At 47.3% G+C, this 23415-nt stretch overlaps 1 protein-coding gene across 2 annotated transcripts in view; it reads left to right on the top strand.

The window, feature by feature from the left end:
* The window catches only part of Tns3 (tensin 3), a 234345-nt gene that overhangs the window by 137185 nt on the left and 73745 nt on the right, over positions 1-23415 (top strand). For both annotated transcript variants that reach the window (XM_013032977.1, XM_013032976.1), the window contains 3 exons: positions 5624-5753; positions 6537-6602; positions 8397-8501. In XM_013032977.1, coding sequence (XP_012888431.1) covers positions 5624-5753; positions 6537-6602; positions 8397-8501 — 301 coding nt within the window. The remainder of the gene's footprint in view (positions 1-5623; positions 5754-6536; positions 6603-8396; positions 8502-23415) is intronic.

Here is a 23415-nt window from a genome sequence, read left to right as displayed (position 1 = left end):
ACATCACTGGCACATTCCCTCTGCCCCTTCTTAACACCCAACCCCTTCTGGTGTGTGTGTGTGTGTGGTGTGGTGTGTGTGTGTAAGTAACCCCCTTCTGGGGTGTGTGTGTGTGTGTGTGTACACTCACATGTGCCAGTACTGGGGTTTGAATTTATGGCCTAGGTGGTATTCTTTAGTTTTTTTGCAAGGCTGGAGTTCTACTGCTTTAGCCACAGCTCCACTTCCTGCTTTTTCCTGGATAGATGGAGATGAGTCTCATGGCCTTTCCTGTTGGACTTCAAACTCTGATCCTCAGACCTCAGCCTACTGGGTAGCCCGCTGGGATTACAGATGTGAGCCGCTGGCGCTGGGTTCCCTCCTGTCTTTATAACTCCCTTTTCATAAAAGGCCAGTTCACCCCTCCCTAGATAGGAAGGACCTGGAGCGGCTCAGTTGTCAACAGGTGAGAGGCGGCACTTTGGGGAGGGCTGCTTGCTCACTATGCAACCCTGTTCTGGAATTCGCATGGGCTCAGGTCCAGCAGGGGCTGGCTGGGAGCCCAGGGCCTGATCTAGCTTGCCCCCTCCCAGCGCACATCTTAGGTCAAGGGCTTGTAAACACTTTTCTGCCTACATGCTCCATCTTGCACCCTACCTGGGCAAACCATAGCCACTTGTTTTTTGTCTTTGTAGTTGCTATTCTGGGACCTTGTCAGAGTCCCTGGACTTGTTCACTCAATGAAGTGTCCTCAAGAGGAAGAACAATGCTGTTTGTTGTTTCTACCTTGTAGGAAACCAGGGAGAGTGGAATTGTCCCCTCTCTACCCCAGGAAAGCTGTGTGAGAAGATAGCTGTTGTACCTACCATTGCATTCTTTTATTATTATTATTGTCTTTAAGTAGTTTCACTTTTTTTCAGAAAAATATTTTCTTAGGTTTTATTGTGAAGAAAAAATTGGCTATTTCCAGCTGATATATTTTTTCTTTTTTTTTAAATATTTTTTTTTTTTTGGGGTCCAGTCATGGGGCCTGAACTCTGGGCCTGGACGCTGTCCCTCAGCTCTTCAGTTCAAGGCTAGCGCTCTACCACTTGAGCCACAGCGCCACTTCCGGCTTTTTTCTTTTTGCTTATGTGGTGCTGGGGAATTGAACCCAGGGCCTCATGCATGCAAGGCAAGCGCTCTACCACTGAGCCACCTTCCCAGCCCTTAAATATGTTTTTTATTGTAAAAATAGTGCACAGAGGGGTTAATTTTTTTTTTTTTTTGCCAGTCCTGGGACTTGAACTCAGGGCCTGGGCACTGTCCCTGAGCTTCTTTTCCTCAAGGCTAGTGCTCTACCACTTGAGCCACAGTGCCACTTCCAGCTTTTTCTGTTTATGTGGTACTGAGTGCATGCTAGGCAAGCACTGTACCCCTAAGCCATATTCCCAGGCTGACCATTGCATTCTTTTATGATTATTTTGCGTCTCCTCAGCCTGGGTAGGTCTTCCTCTACTCTGTCCACTCCATACTATGAGCACAGTAGGTTTTCTCCCCCATCTTCCCCCCAGCAGCTGGGATTGCATACATTTTTGGGGTTGCGAATTGCAATGTGGAGGCAATTTAAAATCATTACTGTCTAGCTGTAAGGGTGATCATGGTTCTTGTCAGTGTGCACCAGGTAGGTGCTTTGTCTTAAGGTTTAACTGCAGTTGACCTTCAACTATTACTAGTCTTACTCTTCCTTGAGGCCTGCTCAGCCCCACCAGAAGAGATGGATGAGAGTGTGGCTGCCGTTTCTGTTAAGGGTTCTTTGGGGGCCCTGTGACTTTGCTTGGAGTGCCTCTAACTTGGTATTGTCCTTAACAGTGGCTACTGGTGATGATTTGAGTCAGGGAGGCGGCACTCACATGGGAGAGCTAACTTCTGAACTCAAGGCCACCAGCCTGGGATTATTGCCTTAGTGCTGATGTCCTTGATGCTAGGTGCTGTTTCTCCTGTTTCAAATTAGGAGAGTTTGAAATAAAAATGTATCCCTGTGGTTTAAGAATTAAGCATGGGTATTGACCTCTCAGCTTTCCCTAATGTCCAAGTGGGCTGGCTCTTTCTCCACTTGAGACTTCCACGTGTCTGCCTTTCCTACTTTGGTGTACTTCCAGGGGCCAACTGGCACCTTGTTACCATTAACTTAACATCCTGAGAAGGGCCCAGGCTTGTCTCTCTACTACTATAAGAGAATTAGATTAGGCCACGGTTTCCACACTGTATCCTTAGACAGAAAGGGAGCAAGGTGTGTTCAGAGCATTGGTGGACATTGTTACTTGGCAGTGATTTTAGAGGGGGATCAAGGAGGACTTCAGTTCGGGCCTGGGCTCCATGCCTGGGCTTTTTCAGTCAAGACTAGCACTCTACTGCTTGAGCTACAGCTCCACTTCTGGCCTTTTTGGTAGTTAATTGGAAATAAGAGTTTATGGTGTTTCCTGCCCTGGCTGGCTTTGAATAGTGATCCTTAGATCTCAGCCTCCAGAGTAGCTAGATTATAAGTGTGAATCATTGCCTCTGGGATCTCAGCAGAGAGAGTTTTGAATGTCAAGGACCTGTTCTCTGGAGACCCTTTAGTCAATACAGTAGATGTTCCTCAAAATACAAAGGTTGGTGCCAAGACCCACACGGATCTGAGGATGCTTGGGTCATATATAAAATGAGGCAGTATTCACATAGCCTATCCACACCCCTCTTTAAGTCATTTCTCAATTACTTACAATGCCTAATACAATGTAAATGCTACATAAATAATCATTATCCTGTGTTGCTTAGGGTATAACGACAGCAGCAATATTGGAATATGTTTAGTATAGACTCTGTGTGTGTGCACGTGTGTGCACATGTGTGCACGCACATACATGTGTTCACATGTACTGGGGCTTAAACTGAGAGCCTTGAATTCTTCCCTGACTTTTTTTGTTCAAGGCTGGTGCTCTGTCACCCCAACCACACCTCCACTTCCAGATATTTGGTGATTAATTGGAAATGTGTCTCACAGAATCTTCTGTCCAAGATGGCTTTGAACTGTGAACCTCCTATTTGAGCCTCTTGGGTAGCTAAGATTCCAGCTGTGAGTCACAGGCTCCTGGTTCCCATACCAGACACAGCCTTGCTTTGCCTGCTGAGTGTAAGGGGCTCACTTCTGATCTCTGGCCAATAATGCCACAAAATTTTCTTGACATTGATAATGACTCGACTTTGCAGTCTCTGGAGGGCACCAGGGCAGGGTCTTTGGCTGGAGGTTTCAGCTCCAGGACTGGCCCATGGTGTGGTGGAGCTGCTGTGATGGTGAGCAGAGCTCACCTGCCGGCTAGGAAGGAAAGTTGGGAGGGAGGCAGAGAGTGTGTGCAGGCATGCATGCCAGCCATCTTACCTGTGGACCTTTCCGGAATATGGCACCGCAGGTATTTCCTGGCATGGAGATTTGCCAACAGACTTTGGATTTCAACTCATAGTCTTCTGCAAGGAGGATCATCACAGAGCCTGGAGGGTGTCTCATGTGAGGCACCTGGGAACTGTCTTGTCTTTCTTTACTCTGGGGTGCAGATCCACGCCTCACCCTTCAGGCCTGGGGTGTGAAGTGTCAGGATTCTATGGGGTGAGTCTCAGTGTTTGTGAGCTGCCAGGAGCACCTGGAGCCGAAACTACACTGCCTAGGCATCCTGAGCTCCTGGGGCAGGTGGTCAGGACCCAGCGGGCCTGCAAGAGGCTCAGACTTAGAAACAGTTGTGCAGTCTGGGGAGGCGACTGCATGGTGAGTGAGCAAGTGAGCCCCTGTCACTCAGAGCAGGTTGAAGAGGAAGAATGTTCTCGAAGAAATGAGCTGTCACCTCCTCCAGGGGGTCCTCCCAGCTTCCACTCAGAGCTGTGCTTGGTGCTGTACTCGAGTCTGCCTCTTTTCCTCTTTGTCAGCAGTCTGAAACTTCCTTGTTTTTTCAATCTTAGATTCTCCCATGTATTAATAGAAATTGAACCAGGCCTTGGTGGATCATGCCTGAAGTCCTAGCTACTTGGGAGGCTGAGATCTGAGGACCATGGTTTGAAGCCAGACCCATTGGGAAGGAAGTCTGTGAAACTCTTTATCTCCAGTTAACCACCAGAAAGTCGGAACTGAATGTATTACCAACCTTGAGCAAAAAAACTAAAGGACAGTGTGCCCAAGTCCTGAGTTGGTACACACAAAAAACTTGAGAGAGCAAGACTGGCTCAGATCTGATCTGGGTTCTCTTCCTTTCCCCGGAGTCATCTCCCCCTCTTGCTGGTACCCATGTATCCTTGGGAGGTGGGGAGTGTGGATTTAGTCTCCTTCCTATGCCTGGGCCGAAGCATTGGGCCAATGGCAAGTATGGATCATAAGGGTTTTAAGGAGGATTCGGATGCAGCCAGAACATCCTGGAAGGATAGCTGGCTGCAAGAGCAGTCTTTGATTGAGTTCTCCTTTAAAGACAGATTCCAGGACACAGAGGAGGAGAAAAGACTTGTAGTCAGGACGCCACTGGCCATTGGGAAGCCAATAGAGGTCTTCCCATTCCTCCCAGTGCTGCTTGCCAGTGGCAGTCTGCTAAGCCCAGACCCTGAGGGCCAGCCTGTGTCTGTCCCCACATGTTTACAGGAGTCCAGTGGCGCCTGGTATGCAGCAAGCGATCAGCTTGTGTTTGTCAACAGGGAACATTGCGTGTGGCCCTGGGTATGTCTGTTGTTTATCACCCTGTTTCCTGGCTGGTAGCACAATGTACACAAGTCCTGGGCCTGCTTGCCAGCCCTGGTGCCCAGCTTCCCTGCCTTCCTTGGCTTCCTGGGCATCTTTTTCTGTAGCTTCTGTGGGATGTTTTCTCTGGAGACTGGGCGATGATGCTGTCACCCAAGGAGTGTACAGCATGGCTGGTTGTGGGTCATGTTTTTGCTATACCGCCTCTTATGTAGATTTGTAAAGTCGGTGAAGTTTCCAAGCCACCTGGCACCATGAAATGTGGTCTTCAGGAAGGGGCTGCTCAGGGAGGTATCCTGTCCATCTCCTATGTGCAGAGTGCTGTCTTGCTCACTGAAGCTCACTTGGAGATCAGAGTCCCATGGTCTTTTCTGCTGTGTACTTTTCTGCCCTGGTGCTGTGAGCCACTGGTGCCCTGCAGTGTATCTGAAATCAGAAAAATCTTAAATGTTTTCAATTGGAAAATCAGAATTGAAAACAAGATTTTCGATGAAAGGTAAGCTTCATCACAATGGGTTGTTCGAATCTGGAAATAAAGAAACCACAGGATGCTAACGCTCAGACTATCTGCTCAGACTTCCCCAGGGGCCGCTTCTGTGGTTCACAGGGAGGTGGGCCTGTCTCACACTGAGCTGATCCTGGTATTTTGGAACTTTGCTTCCATTGAAACAACACAGGATCTCAGGGAGGTGACTCGGGTGTCTTCGCTGTCACAGCAGAGGCCATGTGCTTGTGTGTCTCCCGTCCTGGCATCTTCAGACCCACATTCACAGAATTCCAGCACATGTCAGTGTTGATTGGCTGCATCTGTTCCGAGGTGAAGGCCGAGGCACACAGCCCATCCTCTGTGAGTGGTGGGCTCTCCCACAAGGCTCTTCCTCACCTGTTTTCCCTTTCTTTCTCTCTTAGGTGAAATGCTACCATAAAAAGTACAGGTCGGCCACTCGTGACGTAATTTTCCGTCTGCAGTTCCACACTGGGGCTGTGCAGGGCTACAGGCTCCTGTTTGGGAAGGAGGAGCTGGACAATGCCTGTATAGGTATGTGGGGAGCTGGCCTTGTCCACGGGGGATCCTGGGGATGCTCTTCTCTGTCCTTCCTATATTCTCTTCCTTTCACATTATGCTTGTTGACAAAATTCTTACCAATATAAAGAAAAACTGTTGGGCACTGATGGTCACGCCTATAATCCTAGCTATTCAGGAGTCTGAGAGCTGAGGATCATGGTTCAAAGCTAACCTGGACAAGAAAGAAAAGTCTTTTGAGACTCTTATCTCCAATTAAGTAGCAAAAAGTCTGAAGTGGAGCTGTGGCTCAAGTGGGAGAGCACTGAGTAAAAAGATCTAAGGGACAAAGCTCAGGTCCAGATTTAAAATCCGAGGAAGCTGGGCTTACTTACTCCTACTTACTCAGGAGGCTGAGATCTGAGGATCACAGTTCAAAGCCAGCCTGGGCAGGAAAGTCTGTGAGACTATTATCTCCAATAAACCAATAGAAAACTGGAAGTGGTGCTGTGGCTCAAATGGTAGAGCACTTGCCTTGAGCTGAAGAGTGCAGGGACTGCACCCTGGCCCAGAGTTCAAGCCCTATGAATGACTGAAAAAAAAAAAAAAAGTTGGAGGAATGACACACAAATTTTTTTTTTTAAGCTGATGGTGGATCTGTGAAGGTAGACCACAAAGACAGCATGGAAGCACAGCTACTATGCATTCATATTTGGGTGCAGTGCTGTACTGATGGATGTGGCAGCACACATACAGTGCACACTTGGGGGTCCTCATCTCCCCACATGCTGTAATGCGTTTTTTGTTTCTTTTATGCAGATGATCGATTTCCTGACTACGGGAAGGTTGAGTTAGTGTTCTCAGCCACACCTGAGAAGATCCAAGGTAGGTGGTGGGGAGGACGCAGCGGCAGGGCTGGGTGTTGTCCTCGGCGGATAAAGATCCTGGCAGCATTGGGGGCTATACGAACTCCCACCTTTGCAGTATGTGGAAAGTTTGAGTAGCGTTCTATTTTAGTTATTTTGTTCATCTTGGGACTTAAACTCAGGGCCTGGGTGCTGTCCCTGATCTTTTTTGCTCAGGCCTAGCACTCTACTGCTTTGAGTCACAGCTCCTTTTCTGGTTTTCTAGTGTTTAATTGGAGATAAGTGTCTCACAGACTTTGCTACTGGGCTGGCTTTGAACCGTGACCCTCAGATCTTAGCCTCCCGAATAGTTCGGATTACAGGCATGAGCCACAGAGCCCAGTTGTTGAATAACATGTTGAAGACGAGCAGAAAAAAACAAAAAGACAAGCAGATATTGGGCAGCTCACAGAGACTGTCACCCATTGCATGCTCCAGGAGCCCTTTCAGATTGGGGGAGCCCTACCATGTTCCTGGTGACTCTTTCAGGTTGGGGTACCGGCCAACAACCCAGGGACCCCTTCAGGCAGGGGTGTCCTGAAGGGGCTCTGATGGTTTTTTGGCTTTACATTCCACCTCCTATGAGCTTGTGCCAAATGTTAAATTAACAAACAACATTTAAAAAGGGGACTTGAAAGACAGAACACAGCAAATACCTGAGTACAAGACAGATTTTCACCTGTCTCATAGAAGCCCATTTTGGAAGAAGTGAAATTCTGGGCAATGGTTGCTCACACCTGTAATCTACTCAGGAGGCCGAGCTCTGAGGATCATGGTTCAAAGCCATCCTGGGGTAGGAATGTCCCTGAGATTTTTACCTCCAATGAACCACCAGAAAACAGGGAAGTAGTGCTGTGGCTTAAAGTGGTATTCAGGGACAGCGTCCAGGCCCTGGAGTTCAAGCCCCACAGCTAACAAAACAAATAAATAAAAACTAAACCCTGTCATTCAGGTCAGCTGACACTGGGGATCCTATTTGTGAATGTTTCATGCTGAGATTTCTTGGGTGATACACTTAGGCTTTAAACTCAGGACCATACGTTTGCTAGAGGTGCTGCATTGCTCTGCCACACCTCCAGTTCTGTTTTTGCACTGATTAATTTTGAGCTAGGGTCTTGCTTCCTGCCTGGCTGTGTACACCTAAACTGTAATCCTCCTGTTTTTTCCACTGGAATGGATGCCAGGTACATGCCACCACACGCAGTGCCTATCATTCAGAGTCTTTTCTGCTTGGGCAAACCTAGATCCGTGATTCTCCCAATCTCAGCCTCGCAGGTAGCCAGAATTTCAGGCATGAGCCACTGATGCCTTTCATTTTTTGAGTCATTCCTGCAGCCCTCCATTTTTAATACCTTAGGTAATAATCACCCTTTTCCCAGGTTTCTTGTCATAGATTTAGATACTTTATGTGAGCAATCCTGTTGGTGTTTGTTGACCTACTGAAGGCTTTGTAAGTCTCAGGGCCATACTGAGAGTCTGGCATGAGGCACATTTGCCCTCACTTGTCAGATGATCCAGAAGTTGTGCTCTGAACCACAGTCCACAAATGACCCCTGTCCATCCTGCAGTTTCCCTGAGCTGTCTTAACTGTTGTTTGATTTGTCAGAAATCCTGCCTTCTGCCTGTGATTAGCTCCCTGCTGTGGGAGGAGAGATGGCAAGTGTAGTTGTCATTGTTGTACTCATGTCCAGAACCTTAGCAGCCCTTACCCTTTGTGTCAGGAGGCCAAAGGGGCTGGGCCTTGCCAGGACTGACGTTCCCATGTGTCCCACAGGGTCTGAGCACCTGCACAGCGACCACGGGGTAATTGTGGATTACAACACGGCTGACCCTCTCATCCGCTGGGACTCATATGAGAACCTGAGTGCAGACGGAGAAGGTGTGTGCTCTTATCCCATAAGCAGGGGCTGATGGGGAGGGGCAGGGAGCATGGGCATCCTTCTAGAGTCAGAAGGCACAGGGCATGTGTTCCTGAAGACCAGGCGTGGGGCTTGGAAGTCAGGGCTTACTCTGGTTCTGTCATAGCGAGTGGATCGTCAGTAAAAAACACTCGTACCCCTCCTTGCTGAGGTGGTGTGAGGGAGGAGAGGGGTAGGGCCGGTTGGTCAAGGGCCTGTGCCCTTCTTTTTCTCCTGTCGTTGTTGTGCATGAGGAATTACAAGCACTGGTCTCAGCCTCCTGCCTCCTGTTGAGCTGCACCCCTTTGGCTGGGTCCTCATTGCTTGTTATTTGGGCGTCACCTTCCTGGGGCTACACCACTTCAGCCTCTGTGAGTGTAAGTCTGTCTTGGTGAACATACTTGCTGTTCACACAGAGTATAAAATGTGCACCTCAAGGCAGAAAAGGAGTGAATGGACAATCATCTGCATCTAGGGGTTATTCAAAGGATCACTTATCACGAAACACATTCTTTTTTTTTTTCCCCCGAGCATATAAAAATACATGTTATTCTGAAAAAACTCCCAAGAAAATAAATCAAAGAGTTTGTGTTTCAACTCTCCTTCACAAGAACCAAAAGACTTGATAGATTCTTTTTGTCAATGGGGGGAAAATATAATTTTGGAGGTTAACAATAATAATGTCATAGAAGAATCAATAATTTCAAACAATTACATACTTAGTTGATTTCCATAATCTAGTTTTACCCTGGAAAATATTTTTGCATTACATGAGGCACATATAGTTATTTTTCATTGTGAATAAATAAATAACATCATAAGTACCATCAGCAAGTGTTGCTATTCAGGAGAAGGAAAATTCACTGATACTTTAGATCAAACCCACCAAAAAACTTAACAAGGTCAGTGGTGATTAAATAATAGGTAAAATTGAAAGGTCATATATTATCAATCCAGAGAAATTCAAAAGCATCAGGACCAGCCAGACACGGACTGAACCAATAAAACTGTGAAGCAAAGTAAATTTTTCTTGTTCATGATTTGCTTACCTTCATTGTTAGTTACAGAGCAATGAACTGAGGTGGCATGTTTCTTTAGCAGTCTTTATATACTGAAGGGATTTGAGCATGCTGATGTTCTTTTTTTCTTAAATTTAATTTAATTTTATTTGTGAATATACTGTACAGAGTGGTTACAATTACATGGGCAGGATAATGCATACATTTCTTACCAAGCATTGCAGCCTCCTCATTTGTTTACCCTTCACATCCCTTCCCAGCCTCCCCCCTCCCCATGAAACACATTCTTGGAGAACTCCATTCCGTCCTCTGCCAGATGCTCAGGAGCTGGTGTGGGAAGAGGCGTGTCACATCCTGTGTGTCTCTGAGCTGACAGGGACTGGGGAAGGTGGCATTTGTGGCCGCTGCAGGGGATGCTGGTTGTGTCCTTGGATGGACAGCAGCCTCCCCTCTAGCCTCCCATCTAGCTTGTGCCAGGGAAATGCATGTGGCTTCCCAGGCTGTGCAGGCTGAGATTTTAGTAGAGGGAATTGTTGGGATATTAGATACACATAAACCTGAGTTGGATTCAGGGCTGGAGTATGAATGCTATAGGTGTGAAAATTTGGAGGTCAGGGGGCAGCTGAAGAGGAGATGAGCCTTTATAAAATCTACCAGTATACTTTTTTTTTTCTTGGTCAGTTTTGAGGCTTGAACTCAGGGCCTAGGTGCTGTCCCTGAGCCTCTTTATGCTGAAGGCTAGTTCTCTACCACTTGAACCACAGAGCTACTTCCGTTGTTTGAGTGGCTAATTGGAGTCTCACAGGGACTTTTCTGCTTGGGCTGGCTTCACACCATAATCCTCAGATCCAGCCTCCTGAGTAGCAATGATTACAGACATGAGCTGCCAGTCCCAACCACACGGTGTACTTTTAGCTTCCCACTCAGCTAGGATAACAGGTACATACCACCTACCCCCAGCTGTTGGTTCAGAAAGGGTGTCACCTTTATACCTATAATGACCTTGAACCACGATCCGCCCCCAATCTCAGATTCCTAGGTAATAAATACCATGTAGGAGATAATATTGGTGAGGTAATGAATGTAACCTAGGAGGTAATATTGGTGAGGTAATAATATTACATAGAAGGCATTACAAGTCTCCAGAACCCAGATAAGAAGCCCTCTTACTGCTGTGGTTTGGGAGGAGCCATGACCACAGGAAGGGGTGTCTGGAAGTGCAGGTCCTAGGGCAGTCTATGTGCTGGTGGTAGATGTCTGGTGGGCAGCATAGCCATGTGGATCTGGGTGAGGAATCTGCTGTAGAGCAGAGAAGTGCTCTTGTAAGCCCCTCTGCAGGTGCTCTGGCCTTGTCTCTGGGCTGGGTCTGAGCCTCTGGCCCACCTGGAGCCAGGGTTTATCATTTTACAATCAGAGACTCAGCACTGACAGGGGCCCAGGGCCATATAATGCAGAATCTGTTAAAGATTCATATGGCTTTATATAGAAAGAACAAAGACAATAAAACAGTTGAGTGTTCTTTTGCCCTTTAGGATTTACATGAGAATTTATAGAAAATGTATGGAAGTGTGTGTGTGTGTGTGTGTGTGTGTGTGTGTGTGTGTGTGTGTGTGTGTGTGCATATGTATATACTGTGTTGGCTACTTTTCTGTGACTGATAAAATACCTGAGACAAACAACTGAATATAAGTTTTATTTTAATTCACAGTTTAAGGGGTGGGGGTGGGGCTCTCAGTCTACATTTAATTGGCTGTGTTGTTTGGGGCCCTGTTGTGCGATGGATTACCTGGCAAAGAGACCTTATGGTGCCAGGAAGAAAAGAGAGAGGGAAACCAGCGGAACCAGAGGAACCCAATGTTCCCTTCAAGGGCAGTTCCCAACAGCCTAGATGCCTCCCACTAGGTACCATCTCCCATTGGCTTCACCCTGGGGGCCAAGCCTTTAACAAAACATGGGCCTTTGGGAAGATATATCACTCAGACTTTCCATTGCTGTGACAAATACTCAAAAAAAACAAGACTTTATTTATTTTATAAACCTCACGGTTTCAGTCCATGATCAGCTAGCCCCATTTCTTTTAGCTTGTTGGCAAGGCAGAAGCATATGGTGGGTGGGCCTGGCTGAGGAAAGCTGCTCCTCTCATGGCAGCAGCCAGGAAGCAGAGAGGGGGAAATGGGGAGAGAGGGAGAGAAAGAGGAGCAGGGGACAACAAGATACATCCTTCACAAGCTCAACCCTTCATGGGATCAGGCCACACTTTCACAGTTCTAACACCTCCCTCTGCTTTATTCACACTTCTGTTCACCCTTTGAGTCCATGACAGGATGAGCCCATTGACAAAGGCAGAGCTCTCATGATCCAATTACTTTCCCCAAACTGTGCAGTGCTTACACTAGGACGAGACCTTCAACACACAAGCCTTGGGGTAGGGGGCATATTATAGCCACACCATTCAACAGAACATTCCAGATCCATATGACAGCAGATACCTGCATGCATTACCAGAGCCTTGCCTTTTATATACCCTGCTGAAGTAGTCAGAAAGTGGACACTACTCATGGCCCCAGAAATGTCTCCTCATCTCTCTTTTTATGTGGCGTGGTCTCACTCTGTGATGCTGCACTGAATAGCCTCTTTGGCTTAAGGAAGAATTGCTTTCCTGGTTCTGGAGGCCAAAAGTTCAAGTGCAAAATGGCCACACAGTCGGCTTCTGGCGAGGGCCTCTTCTGGTCACTCATCACTAGGTCTTGCTGCTGTCTTCTGTGGCAGGAAGACAGTGAGAGAGCTCACGAGGCCTCTTCTAGAAGGACATCAACCTCTTCACCAGGTCTCTGAGGCTGTCATTTTCTCCAGCCATTAAAGAATGAAAAAGTAAAAGTAGGAAGTGTTTAAACAGTAAGTCGGTTTTGAAAGTGAAAGGAGAGCCTTGAATATAAAAGTTGCCCTAAAGAGGCTTCAAGTGAAGTCCTCTTGGGGGGCTTTTGTTTTGTTTTGTTTTGTTTTAGTATGGGGGCTTTCCTCCCACATCCTCTCCCCTGGGCCTAGCACAATTGCTGAGCTGGATCTTTTTGTTGGTTGAGTAGGCACTTAGGGCATTTTGGAAAGAAACATTTGAACTGAAGCCCGAGGCACTACAGGACCAGAAGCACGAGATGAGCCCTTATTATCAGCCACAAATCTGCCTCTTTTAATCCCTGTTTACTTAACAGTTCCCCATTCCCCCCAACCCCCAGCTTGACCTTCCTGATCTAATTACCTACTAATGCCATCTAATTGGAGCTAAGGTTTCCATACAAGAAATGTGGAGGGAAACGGATACTAGCCTTCTGATGTGACAAGTGGCAGTTCCCTGTGGAATGGGTTTGGCCAGTATAAATGGGATGGATGTCCCATGTTGCAGGCTGTGTAGGTAGAGGTGCCAGGTATCAGGGGCCAGGAGGATGGATGCCCCAGAGAGTCCACACAGGTGTATCAACTGCCAACAGGTGCGTCTGGGTGTGAGTATGGAAGGGCTAACAGCAATCAGAGGAAGGGCAGATGTGCAGTGTGTGAAAGAAACTGGGAGAATTGGACAGATGCCCATGGGAGAGGGTGGGGTTGTGGGGTTGTGGCAAGGGTGCCAGGCAGAGAGAAATGTGCACTGCAGCCAGATTCATAGCTGTCTTGTGCGATAGCATGAGGGTTGGGAATGGGGGTAGATTAGCCCTGCTTCTTCACTTTAAATCACAGTGTTAGGAAAATGGAGGAGAATGGAAAAGTAGGCCGGACTCAATCCTCAACAGGTGAGGACTGTTTATTGCCAGCGGGGGGCACAGACCTTTCCATGGGTTTGGAGGTTGTGTGAAGGACTGGATATTGGGGTGGGCTTATATAGGCCTTAACAAGGAAGCAGAAAATTTAAAAAAACTCAATGCTCTACCTGGTGTGAGGGGTTATTGTGCCCTGGGTGTCAGGTCGCTGGAGGAAGTAGATAGCTGGGGAAAAATATCAGGCCACTGGGGGAAAATAGGCTGCTGCTGAGAAAGACCACGTCCCTACCAAAAACACCATCTGAGTCAACCATTCTTCCAGTGCGCTGGCCTAAGACTTCTCAGACTGGCAAAACAAAGGTTGGAATGACCTGCCTGCGGACAAGCATGTGAGTGAGCACCTGGTGCTTTGCTTGACCCTAGGGAATAAGGCAGGACTCAGTCCTTCATATCAGTGTTCTTGTGAATGAACTTGCTTCCACGGAAATTTGGTCACACATAGCTGTTAACATCAGGGGTATGTCTCCACCTACCACATCTCAATATACCACATTTCGATTTGGCTGTGCAAATGCCATAAAGTACTTACGCATGTCAGTGAGGCTGTGCTAGAACACATATGTGTGTATGGGGATCTTTGATCAGAAGGTTGTAGGATGGTGTGGTACATATGTTGGGGCTTGAACTCATGCCTGGGTGCTGTCCCTTAGCTTTTTCACTGAGAGCTGGTGCTCTTCGCCTTGAGCTACATCCCCACTTCTGGCTTTTTGCTGGTTCATTAGAGAGTCTCATGGACTTTCTGCCTGGGATGGCTTCAAATTGTGACCCTTAGATCTCAGCCTCCTGAGTAGCTAGGATTACCAGGCCTGAGCCCTGGTACCTGGCTTCGTGTGGTGTTTTACTGAAGTCTGCCCCTTACCCACACTCTGGGGGTCCCCCTGCCCATGATTCCCATTGGTTCCTCCCCAGGCACAGCAGAAAGGCTTCTCTAGAGGCCACTCTGAACCCCTGCAGCTGTAGTATCCCGTTAGCTGTTCCAGTACAACTTAACTTTCAGAAACCTGGGTTGGGAAAGGAATTCAATGGAGTGATTTTTTTTATACTTTTCATTTTGTAAATTAGCTGGTGTTTCGATGAGATTTTGGGGAAATGCAAACTATGATAAAGAAAGAAGGAAAATCCCTATCTAGATAAAACACTTACCTTTGGTATGTTATGGCTGGTCTCCAAATCCTGTTTAAATGGATCAGGACAGGAGCAGGTCAGTATTATTTTAGAACCTGAATTTTCACTTAGCCCATGTATGTAAACATAAAAGTACATGTTAAAAAAGGTTTCCATTAAAATGGTGACCAACAGTGCGTTTGATCCTACTGCTGTGCTTTTGCAGGGCTTCTGCATTTTCATTGTAACACCAAGGCCACAGCCAGCGCTAGAGCAGAATTGTGACCCATGATGGAGAATTTTGTTCTGCCTTTTCTTCTCCCTCCCCAGCTCTAGCTCTCCCCAGAACCCTGGGTCTGGGGAGACTAGCTTTCTCCAACTGACTGTAGTTTCCACTCTTGCTTGGAGTCTGATTCCTGTCTTCTGTCCCTGGGTAAATGCATGGCCCTGGCAAGCAGAAAGTGGAGTGTCAAACTCAACCAAAACCCTATGGTGGCATTAGTCCTAAGAGCTGTCTGGAGCTTTTGGGGAGTTGAGAGAGGTTTGGCAGCCTATGAAATACCTTTTGTTTGCTGGAAAATGTTTCTGTTCCCACCTCTACTGCTAATCTTTACTGGTTATAAAAAACACAGAAATGTTGACATAAGCTGCATTTGTCTCTAGAAAGTATTGTCACTCTGGGATGGGCCCCTCTGTTGCTGCCTTCTGTGAGAAAAGCACAGACTTTTCTGTCTGAACATGATGCCCAACTTGCTTTTCTTTCTTTCTTTCTTTTTTTTTGGGGGTCCGGTTGTGGGGCCTGAACTCTGGGCCTGGGCTCTGTCCCTCAGCAATTCAGCTCAAGGCTAGCGCTCTACCACTTGAGCCACGGCGCCACTTCCGGCTTTTTTTCTTTTTGCTTATGTGGTACTGAGGAATCGAACTCAGGGCCTCTGGCATGCAAGGCAAGTGCTCTACCACTGAGCCACCTTCCCAGCCCCTGATGCCCTACTTTCTAAATGAAGAGAAGAACCGGCCTTGAATCTATTCCAACATGGGCCATCCAGCCCAATGTCCCTTGTTCCACTTGAAGGCACAATGTGGTCAGGATCACTTTTGCCCTGTAACTCTGTCATCCTGGAGGGATGTGGCTTGCTCTGCTTGCAGGCTGTGGGGTGCTTAACCCCCTACCCTTATCCCAAACCCTCCCCTTCAACAAGGAAGATTGTCTCAGGACAGTTTTAAAGCTAAAGGAGCCCCATTTGAAAGGCTAAGAAGCAGTTCCCAAGAGAAATTGGAAGCTCAAGAAGGAAAGAGGCCTGGGGTCCCGGCGGCAGGCACAGACAGGGTCCTCTTAGGTTCAGGGTGGCACAGGACAGGATTCTTGGTTGGGGTACTTCCTCGTTTGGGGCTGGGTATTGTGCTGAGTGTCCCAGGATCTCATACTTTCTTGTCAACCAGCAGGGATGGGGGTGGGGTGGGGCTTTTACTTGGCTAGTAGAATCAGTGATTGGCCCCAGAAGAGCTCATGGCCCTCAACATGGCATGTTACCACCAGCAATAAACAGGACAGGTCTTGCCTGTTCTATCTCCTCTTGTGGCCCAGTGTAGTGGAGACTCAAGCTTCACTCTGCCCCAATATGCAGTGTGCTGTTTGGGGTGCTGTGCTACAATCCCATCTCCTTCCTGTTCCTTCAATCTGGTCTTTTCTTACATGAGAGTCAAGTCCTGCTCTCTCTCCTCCCTTCTTCTGGCGTCCACACTTGGTTCTTCCCACATTGCTCTGAGTGATTCTGTGTGGCGCTCTCAGATCCCACATCACCAGTGCCCAGGAACAAGATTCACCTCCATTGATCTCCACATTGTCCATACCCTTGGCCATGCCCACAGAAAGCTCAGCTGTCTTCTTTGAGCCATGCCTTCATTTCCACACTGGCTTTAGTTAGATGGTCTAAACACATGTTCCTTCAATTCAGAGATTTTTTTGTTTGTTTGTTTGAAGGGGTACCAGTCCTGAGGCTTGAACTCAGGGCCTAGGTATTGTCCATGAGCTTTTTTTGCTCCAGGTTAGCATTCTACCACTTGAGTCATAGTTCTACTTGTAGCTTTTTTGGTGCTTAATTGCTTAAGAGTCTCACAGATTTTCCTGCCCAGGCTGGATTCTGACTCTTGAATAGCTAGGATTATTGGTATGAGCCATTGGTGCTCAGCCAGTTTGGAGATTTGTATTATTGTGCATGCCATTTGCATTCTTTATCAATACTAACACATTGAATGTACAATTTTCTCTCAGTATCCTCAGGGAAGTCTTTCTAAGACATTCCCCCCCCCCGCCTCCCGCCCAGCCAAAACACATGGTTGCCCAAGTCCCCTCTATAAAATGACATTGTACTTGTATAAAACTTGCACACACCCTTCCATAGACTTTAACTCATCTCCAGACTACTAACAGTTACATTGATCTAGTACAGTGTAAATACTTGTTTCATTGAATTGCTTAAGGAGTAATGACAAGATAAAAGTCCACATGTCTGGTACTGATGCAAGTGTTTTTTTTTTTTTTTTAGTATGTTCTACTCACAGTTGCTTTTTGTTTGCTTGTTTATTTGTGTTGGTACTGGTTTTGATCTTGGGGCCTGGCACTATCCCTTAGCTTTTTCACTTGAGTCTGACCCTCTACACTTGAGCTATAGTCACACCAGAAGGCTTTTTGAATCTCACAGACTGGGTTAGCTTCAAACTACAATCCTCAGATCTCAGCCTCCTCAGTTATATAGGATTGTAGGCATGAGCCACTGGTGCCTAGCTTCACAGTTGATTGAATCTATGAATTCAGAGCCTTCAGGATGACTGTATATTATCTATATCTGTCTGTCTGTCTGTCTATCTATCTATCTATCTATCTATCTATCTATCTATCTATCTATCTATCTATCTATCTATCTATCTATCGTTTCCTTAGAATGGGCCATAAATTGAGGTATATGGTCAGGAATTAAAGAGTAGAAGAGAGCAGCTCTACTTCTTCCATGTAGAGAGCGTTCTGAAGAAGACAGCCCTTCCAGGCAGGAAGTACTGTAGGGAGCATGTTCATATACAGGATGGAAGGCGGATGGGATGGGGACGGGTGTTCAGCAGGTCATATTTACCAAGCAGGGATGTGTCAGGCCTGGTATATGCTGGGAGAAAATGCAGGGCTGGGGGACCCAGAAGGACAGCACAGTGCTAGAAGACCAGAGGATGCCCTTCTAGCATCCAAGTGTGGAGGGTAGGGAGGGTAGTGAAGGGGGAGTAAGCCCTCCCCATCCCACAATAGAGCAAGACATCTCTGAGGATGCAGGGGAGCGGGACTTTAGCTCCCCAGGAGATGGAGAATAAGATTTGACCACAGGTCCAAAAGGCCTGCCTGCCTGCCTGCCTGCCTGCCTGCCTTCCCTCCCTCCCTCCCTCCCTTCCTCCCTCCCTCCTTCCTTCCTTCCTTCCTTCCTTCCTTCCTTCCTTCCTCCCTTCCTCCCTCCTTCCTCCCTTCCTTCCTTCCTTTTCCTTCCTCCCTCCCTCCCTCCCTCCCTTCCTTCCTTCCTTCCTTTCTTCCCCTTTTCGTGTAGTACTACAGTACTAGGGCTTTGTTGTTTGTTCGTATGGTATTGTGGCTCTGCCATTTGAACTACACTTCCATTTTGTTGTTGTTGTTGTTAATTGGATATAAGAATCTCAGATTCATCTGCCCAGGCCAGTTTTGAATGTGAGCCTCATATCTCAGCCTCCTGAGTAGCTAGGATTCCAGGTGTGAGCCACAGGTGCCTGGCGAGGCAGGGAAATGTCAAGAGTGCCCTCCATACTGTTGGACATGGGGCTTGCAGAACTGCTCTGTTACTTTAGTACCTTGTCTTGACCTAAGGCTTTCTGGCCACAACCCCTTGCTGTAGTTCAAAGGTGAGCAACATGAAGGACCTTGCCTTACTGGGTTTGGGCTCTGCCACTTTAAATGGATACCTTTGTAATCATTCCCAGCACTCAGCTTGGCTTCCCAGACAACCACAATTGTCTAGAGCTCTCAAGGTGGCTGCAGAGCAGACAGTCTGAGGGGCTCGGAATTGCTCTGCATCTTTGCTGTAAGGTGCAGTCCTGAAATAACCTTGCTCTCTGCTCAGGATGCCCTGCCAGGCTCCCCGGACTGGGCCGCTGATGAGAGCAAGTTGGATCTTGAGGTGTGCCTGACCGAGCTGTGCTTGAGGTTAGCCATGGGCTCTAATCATTCACGTGCTGCTGTTCTGAAAGTGGATTTAGAAGCTTTCCTCCCCCAAATTGGAGGATTTCTAGGTTTGGGAAAGCAAAGTAAGTTTTGGCAGGAGGGTCACTGGTATCTGCCACATATGCCTCATGCCAAGCTCTGTCTTCTGTGCACTGCTTGGGCATGCACAGTCCTCCTGTCTATAGGAAGGTTGGTGCACTACCCCAGTGTCCAGAAGCCCATCCTTCCCCACTCGTGTCTGGCCCTACTGGCCACACAGGGGATGTTTGACCCTGCACCAGCCAGTGGAAAGCTTTCCTTAGATCTTACCTCGGTGACATAAATAAAAGAGTATGATTCACCAAAGAATAATGATAGCTATTTGGGGATAGAAATGGCCATAGTTAATTACAAGTAAAGAGATATTTCAGTTGGTTTGATTTTTGTTTCCAGGTTTTTATAACAGAGAATCACTGTTTCTTTGAGGCTGGCCTTAAAACCCCTTATGTATATAATCCAGGCTGCCCTGGACTCATCCTCCCAAGTGCTGAGATTACAAGTGTATGCCACCATACCTGTTAAAGGGGGAAGGGTTTTAAAGCAACATGCAACATTTTGAGGCACTGATCCCTGGCCATCACCTTTAAGAACATGAAGTGATGCAGGTCTGAAGTGGAACAAAAAGTTGTGGAGCAGATATCCTTGCAGGACTTTTGCTCTAGGAAGTTTGTGGTGACTCTTGAGGAAGGTAGAGCCCAGCCATTTCAGCAGTGTTGTAAGAGAGCTCTTTCCTCATAACCTCCCTTCTTTTCTCTGTAGTTTACATGGGGAACTATTTGATTCATTTGGACAACTTTCACATTCCCAGGCAAGCTCTCTGAGGTGCTGCATGTTGAGAGGGACAGTTAAGGGGAAATGGTTTGTCACTGTATCATAGGCCATGGTAAGTGCCGTTTGGCCTCTGCCCTGCTCTGGGCCTCCCTTTCCTCCCTCAGTTATTAATCAAATCTATAAGCCTCTGTAGTTGGAGCCCCGAAGGTACCCCCCAGTTGAGCCCTGGCTCTAGAAGTAGCACTTGAGCAGGGTTTCATGTGTGGTATGGTATAAAAGGTTGCTTCTGTACCAAATACGAGAGGCTAACCCTCTGAATTTGGCGCTGTGATCCAACCACGGACTATTCTCTCTTTCTCTCTCTCTCTCTTTCTCTCTCTTTCTTTTTTTTTCCTTTATGTTTGTCACAGGGTTTGAACTCAGGGCCTGGGCATTGTCCCTGAACTCTTCTGTTCAATGCTTGCACTCTACCACTTTGAGCCACAGCACCACTTCTGGTTTTCTAGTGGTTAATTGGAGATAAGAATATTACTGACTTTCCAGCCTGGGCTGTCTTTGAACTTTGTTCCTCAGATCTCAGCCTCTCGAGTATCTAGTATTATAGGCATGAGCCACCAGTGCCTGGCAAGGGCACTTGGATGTGTGCTGGTACTGAGACTTGAATTCAGGGCCTCTGGCTCTTGCTTAAGTAGGGGGAAAAATCCAAGTGCTGCCTAATAGCGGCATGTGTGTGTGTGCATACATCCACAAACACACAAACCCTTGTTGTCAAGCATATCCAATTGTATACAAAGTCTTATCTTCCCACTATAGGCCTTGGAGATGGATGTAACTTTATTCCATTGCTGTTCTGCAAGATGTTTGAAAGGCAGATGTTTTTAAAGGGCTGGCAGGGTTTGAGACTTTAAGACAAAGAGCAGGACAGTCAAGGGAGCAACTGCTCACTTGAGTGACTGAACAGATTCAGCACGGACTGTAGAAAACATTTTTTGGTAAAGCAACCAGCTATTTCTTTGAAGAACCAGGTGACTTTAATAGCATTATTTAATGCTGTATAAGAAAAGTGAGCCTCTGGGCTCTTCAGACCTGCTTGGTTTATTTGTGAATGGAAGTGGTTTTGCTCTGTGAGTAAAGCTGTATTTCTCTAGAGGATTCCTTTCTCCTGTGGATGTTGCATTCTTCAGAAGGTGCACATTGGACAGAACAACACAATGCACCTCTCCCCTTTGCCCCGAACTGTGTGGCCCCAGTGTAGCTAAGCTATGTTCCTGTGTGTCTAATTTCCCTAGAGGGAGTCCTGGTACGAAGAAGCCGATTTGGGGGCCATGCAGGTGCTCTGGCTGACACAGAGTCAAGGCATCAATGAGGGCCTGATAGCTGAAGGAGAAATGCAGGGAAAGCCATTGGCTACAAGTGATTGGGAAGCAGGCTCATGAACAAGGGTGGGGATGTCCTGAGAAATACTGATTTGCCCTCCCCATAGCCTCCTGGGGTAGGTGCCAAATCTGATGACTTCTGTCCATTTGACAGGCCTGGATAGGCTGGACTTACCCACTGCTTGAACTCACAACCTGGTGCTGTCACTGAATTTCCCGACACCACCCCCCCCCCCTTGTGTCCTGTGGCTAGAGACCACAGTGCCACTTCCAGTTTTCTGGTGGTTAATTGGAGATAAGAGTCTCACAGACTTTCCTGCCAGGGCTGGCTTTGAAGCATGATCCTCAGATCTCAGCCTCCTGAATGGCTAGGATTATAGGCATGAGCCTGACCCTGAGCTGCTTTTGCTCAAAGCTAGGGTTCTACGTCTGGAGCCCTTCTGGCTCTTTGGTAGTTTATCAGAGATAAGAATCTCACAGACTTTCCTAAGCCTTTGCCGGCTTTGAACTGTCATCTTCAGATCTTAGCCTCCTAAATAGCTAGGATTGCAGGTGTTGAGTCACTGGTACTGGCAGAATATTTCTTTTATATACCAAGAGCCAGCGATGTGGCTGATGTTTCTTTTTGTGAATATAGTAATTCATAGGTGTAAGGTATATTAAATAGGTAGGTTTCATTAGGTAAACGATGAGAACACCACACAGGAGAAGAAGTTTATTTATCGAACTGCTGCGCCTGCCATGCCTGGTGGAGAGGCATGACTGAAAAGGAAAAGGGGGGAGGTGTGTCCAGGTGTGGGAAAGGTGTGGCCATACTGGATCTGGATGTGACCTCAGGGTCTGGGACCCTCCTAAGGTCAGATGGGAGGCATGTGGCCAGAGGTGGCCCAGGATGTGACCTAGCAGGAGGGGAAGGTGACTGCTTCCAGGTCTGCCAGTTACCTAGGTAACAGATACTGGGCGGAAACTTAGCCAAGAGGGAGGGAGGTATCCCTGTTCAGACCTTACATTCCAGCCTTTCATGATTATGAAAAAGTGCAAAGATTCTCTCTGGCTACTTCCTGCTGGCTAGGGGCATCGACAGTTGGGATATGAGGATGAGATGTGGTCCCCTGGGAGAAGGCAGCAGGCCGCAGCTGTCACTTGGTAGGTGTGAGTCCTTAGATGAAGTCTGGAGGAGACAATTCTCTTGATGAAGTCTGGAGAATCCCATGAGGGAGAGGGGCTGAGCAAAAAACAAAACAAAACAAAACAAAAAACTAGAGAGCAAACAATAGGTAGCAAAATGGTGTTTCTTGTGATGTTACGGTGTTTGGTACTTCATTATGGGAAGCTAAAATAATTTAGGCTTGATGGTAAGAACATTGCTTGGAAATGGAATAGTGTTTATTTTTACCAGTGGGCTGATTTGTTACTTAGAATCTGTTCTTAATGAAGTTAGGCTACGTGGTTAGGGCAGGAGCAATTTTGGGTGCTGATGATAAGAAATCTGGGGAGCTTAGACATGTTGTAGTTACCCTATTTTGCTCTTTGGACTGGGAGAGTCCAAAGACATGGGCAGCCACCGGGAAAAGTGACCTGAGAAAACCCTTGGTGCCACATCCTCTGCAGGCCTCCGGATACCCTGACTTCCTCCTCCCTCTCCCGCGGAGCTAAGACAATGCTGGATGCTACAGACGGGAGCTGGGTGAGATGGATCTGGGGGGAGAGCTTCTGGCTCCCTGTGGACTCCAGCACACTTCTACCCTGGCCCTTTGGCAGGTGCTATCAAGCTCTCTTGATGGTGGGTGGTGAGCCACACCCCACTGAGTTTGAGACTTGCATTAGAATAGGGAATCCTGACCACCAGAGAGAGGTCAAATGACCTCTCCTGCTGTGATGTTCCTTTCACTGACGTGAGCCCAGGTTAGCATCAGCTGGGAATTCACAACGTTCTGTTGTATGATGGACCATTGTGTTCCTCAGCTGTTGTGCCATGGGGTTAACTCCCCGTAAAAACAAACAAACAAACCAACAAGAAAAAAACCACTTACTTCAGGCTGACTCCCACTTTGAGCCACACTTCTTACTTCTGGACTTTTTTTTTTTCCTGTTTAATTGGAGATGAATCTCTAATTTGTCCCCCAGGCTTGCTTTGAACCTGCGTGGTCAGATCTTGGCCTCTGAGTTGCTAGGATTTCAGATATGAGCCACCAGAGCCAAGAATTAGAATTTTTTTTAACTAATATGAATAGGGTTGTTTATGCACATTCTTCGACATGGGAGATTCTCAGGCCCTTCACCTTCCCATCTTTGACCATCTGTTCAGCTGGGTTTCTTCTGCCTTTCGAGAGTCCTAAACAAGAATCACATTGAACACACTGCAGGTCTCTTCCTTATTCAGCAAGCTTCTTTCAGATTTGGGAAAAGCCAGTCCAGTTTTGTTCCCCCCCCCCACCCTTCATTAGGTATAATCCCAGTCACCTAATTGTAACTTTTCAGGGTTAAAAGGTTTGAAGCCTTTCAAAACCTTGGGATCCACAGAGCTGCCTTCTGGCTAAACTTCA

The sequence above is a fragment of the Dipodomys ordii genome, unplaced genomic scaffold, assembly GCF_000151885.1.
Source record: "Dipodomys ordii isolate 6190 unplaced genomic scaffold, Dord_2.0 Scaffold160, whole genome shotgun sequence".
NCBI lineage: Eukaryota > Metazoa > Chordata > Mammalia > Rodentia > Heteromyidae > Dipodomys > Dipodomys ordii.
Note: the sequence above shows the minus strand (reverse complement) of the source record. Positions and strands in the feature narration are given on the sequence as shown.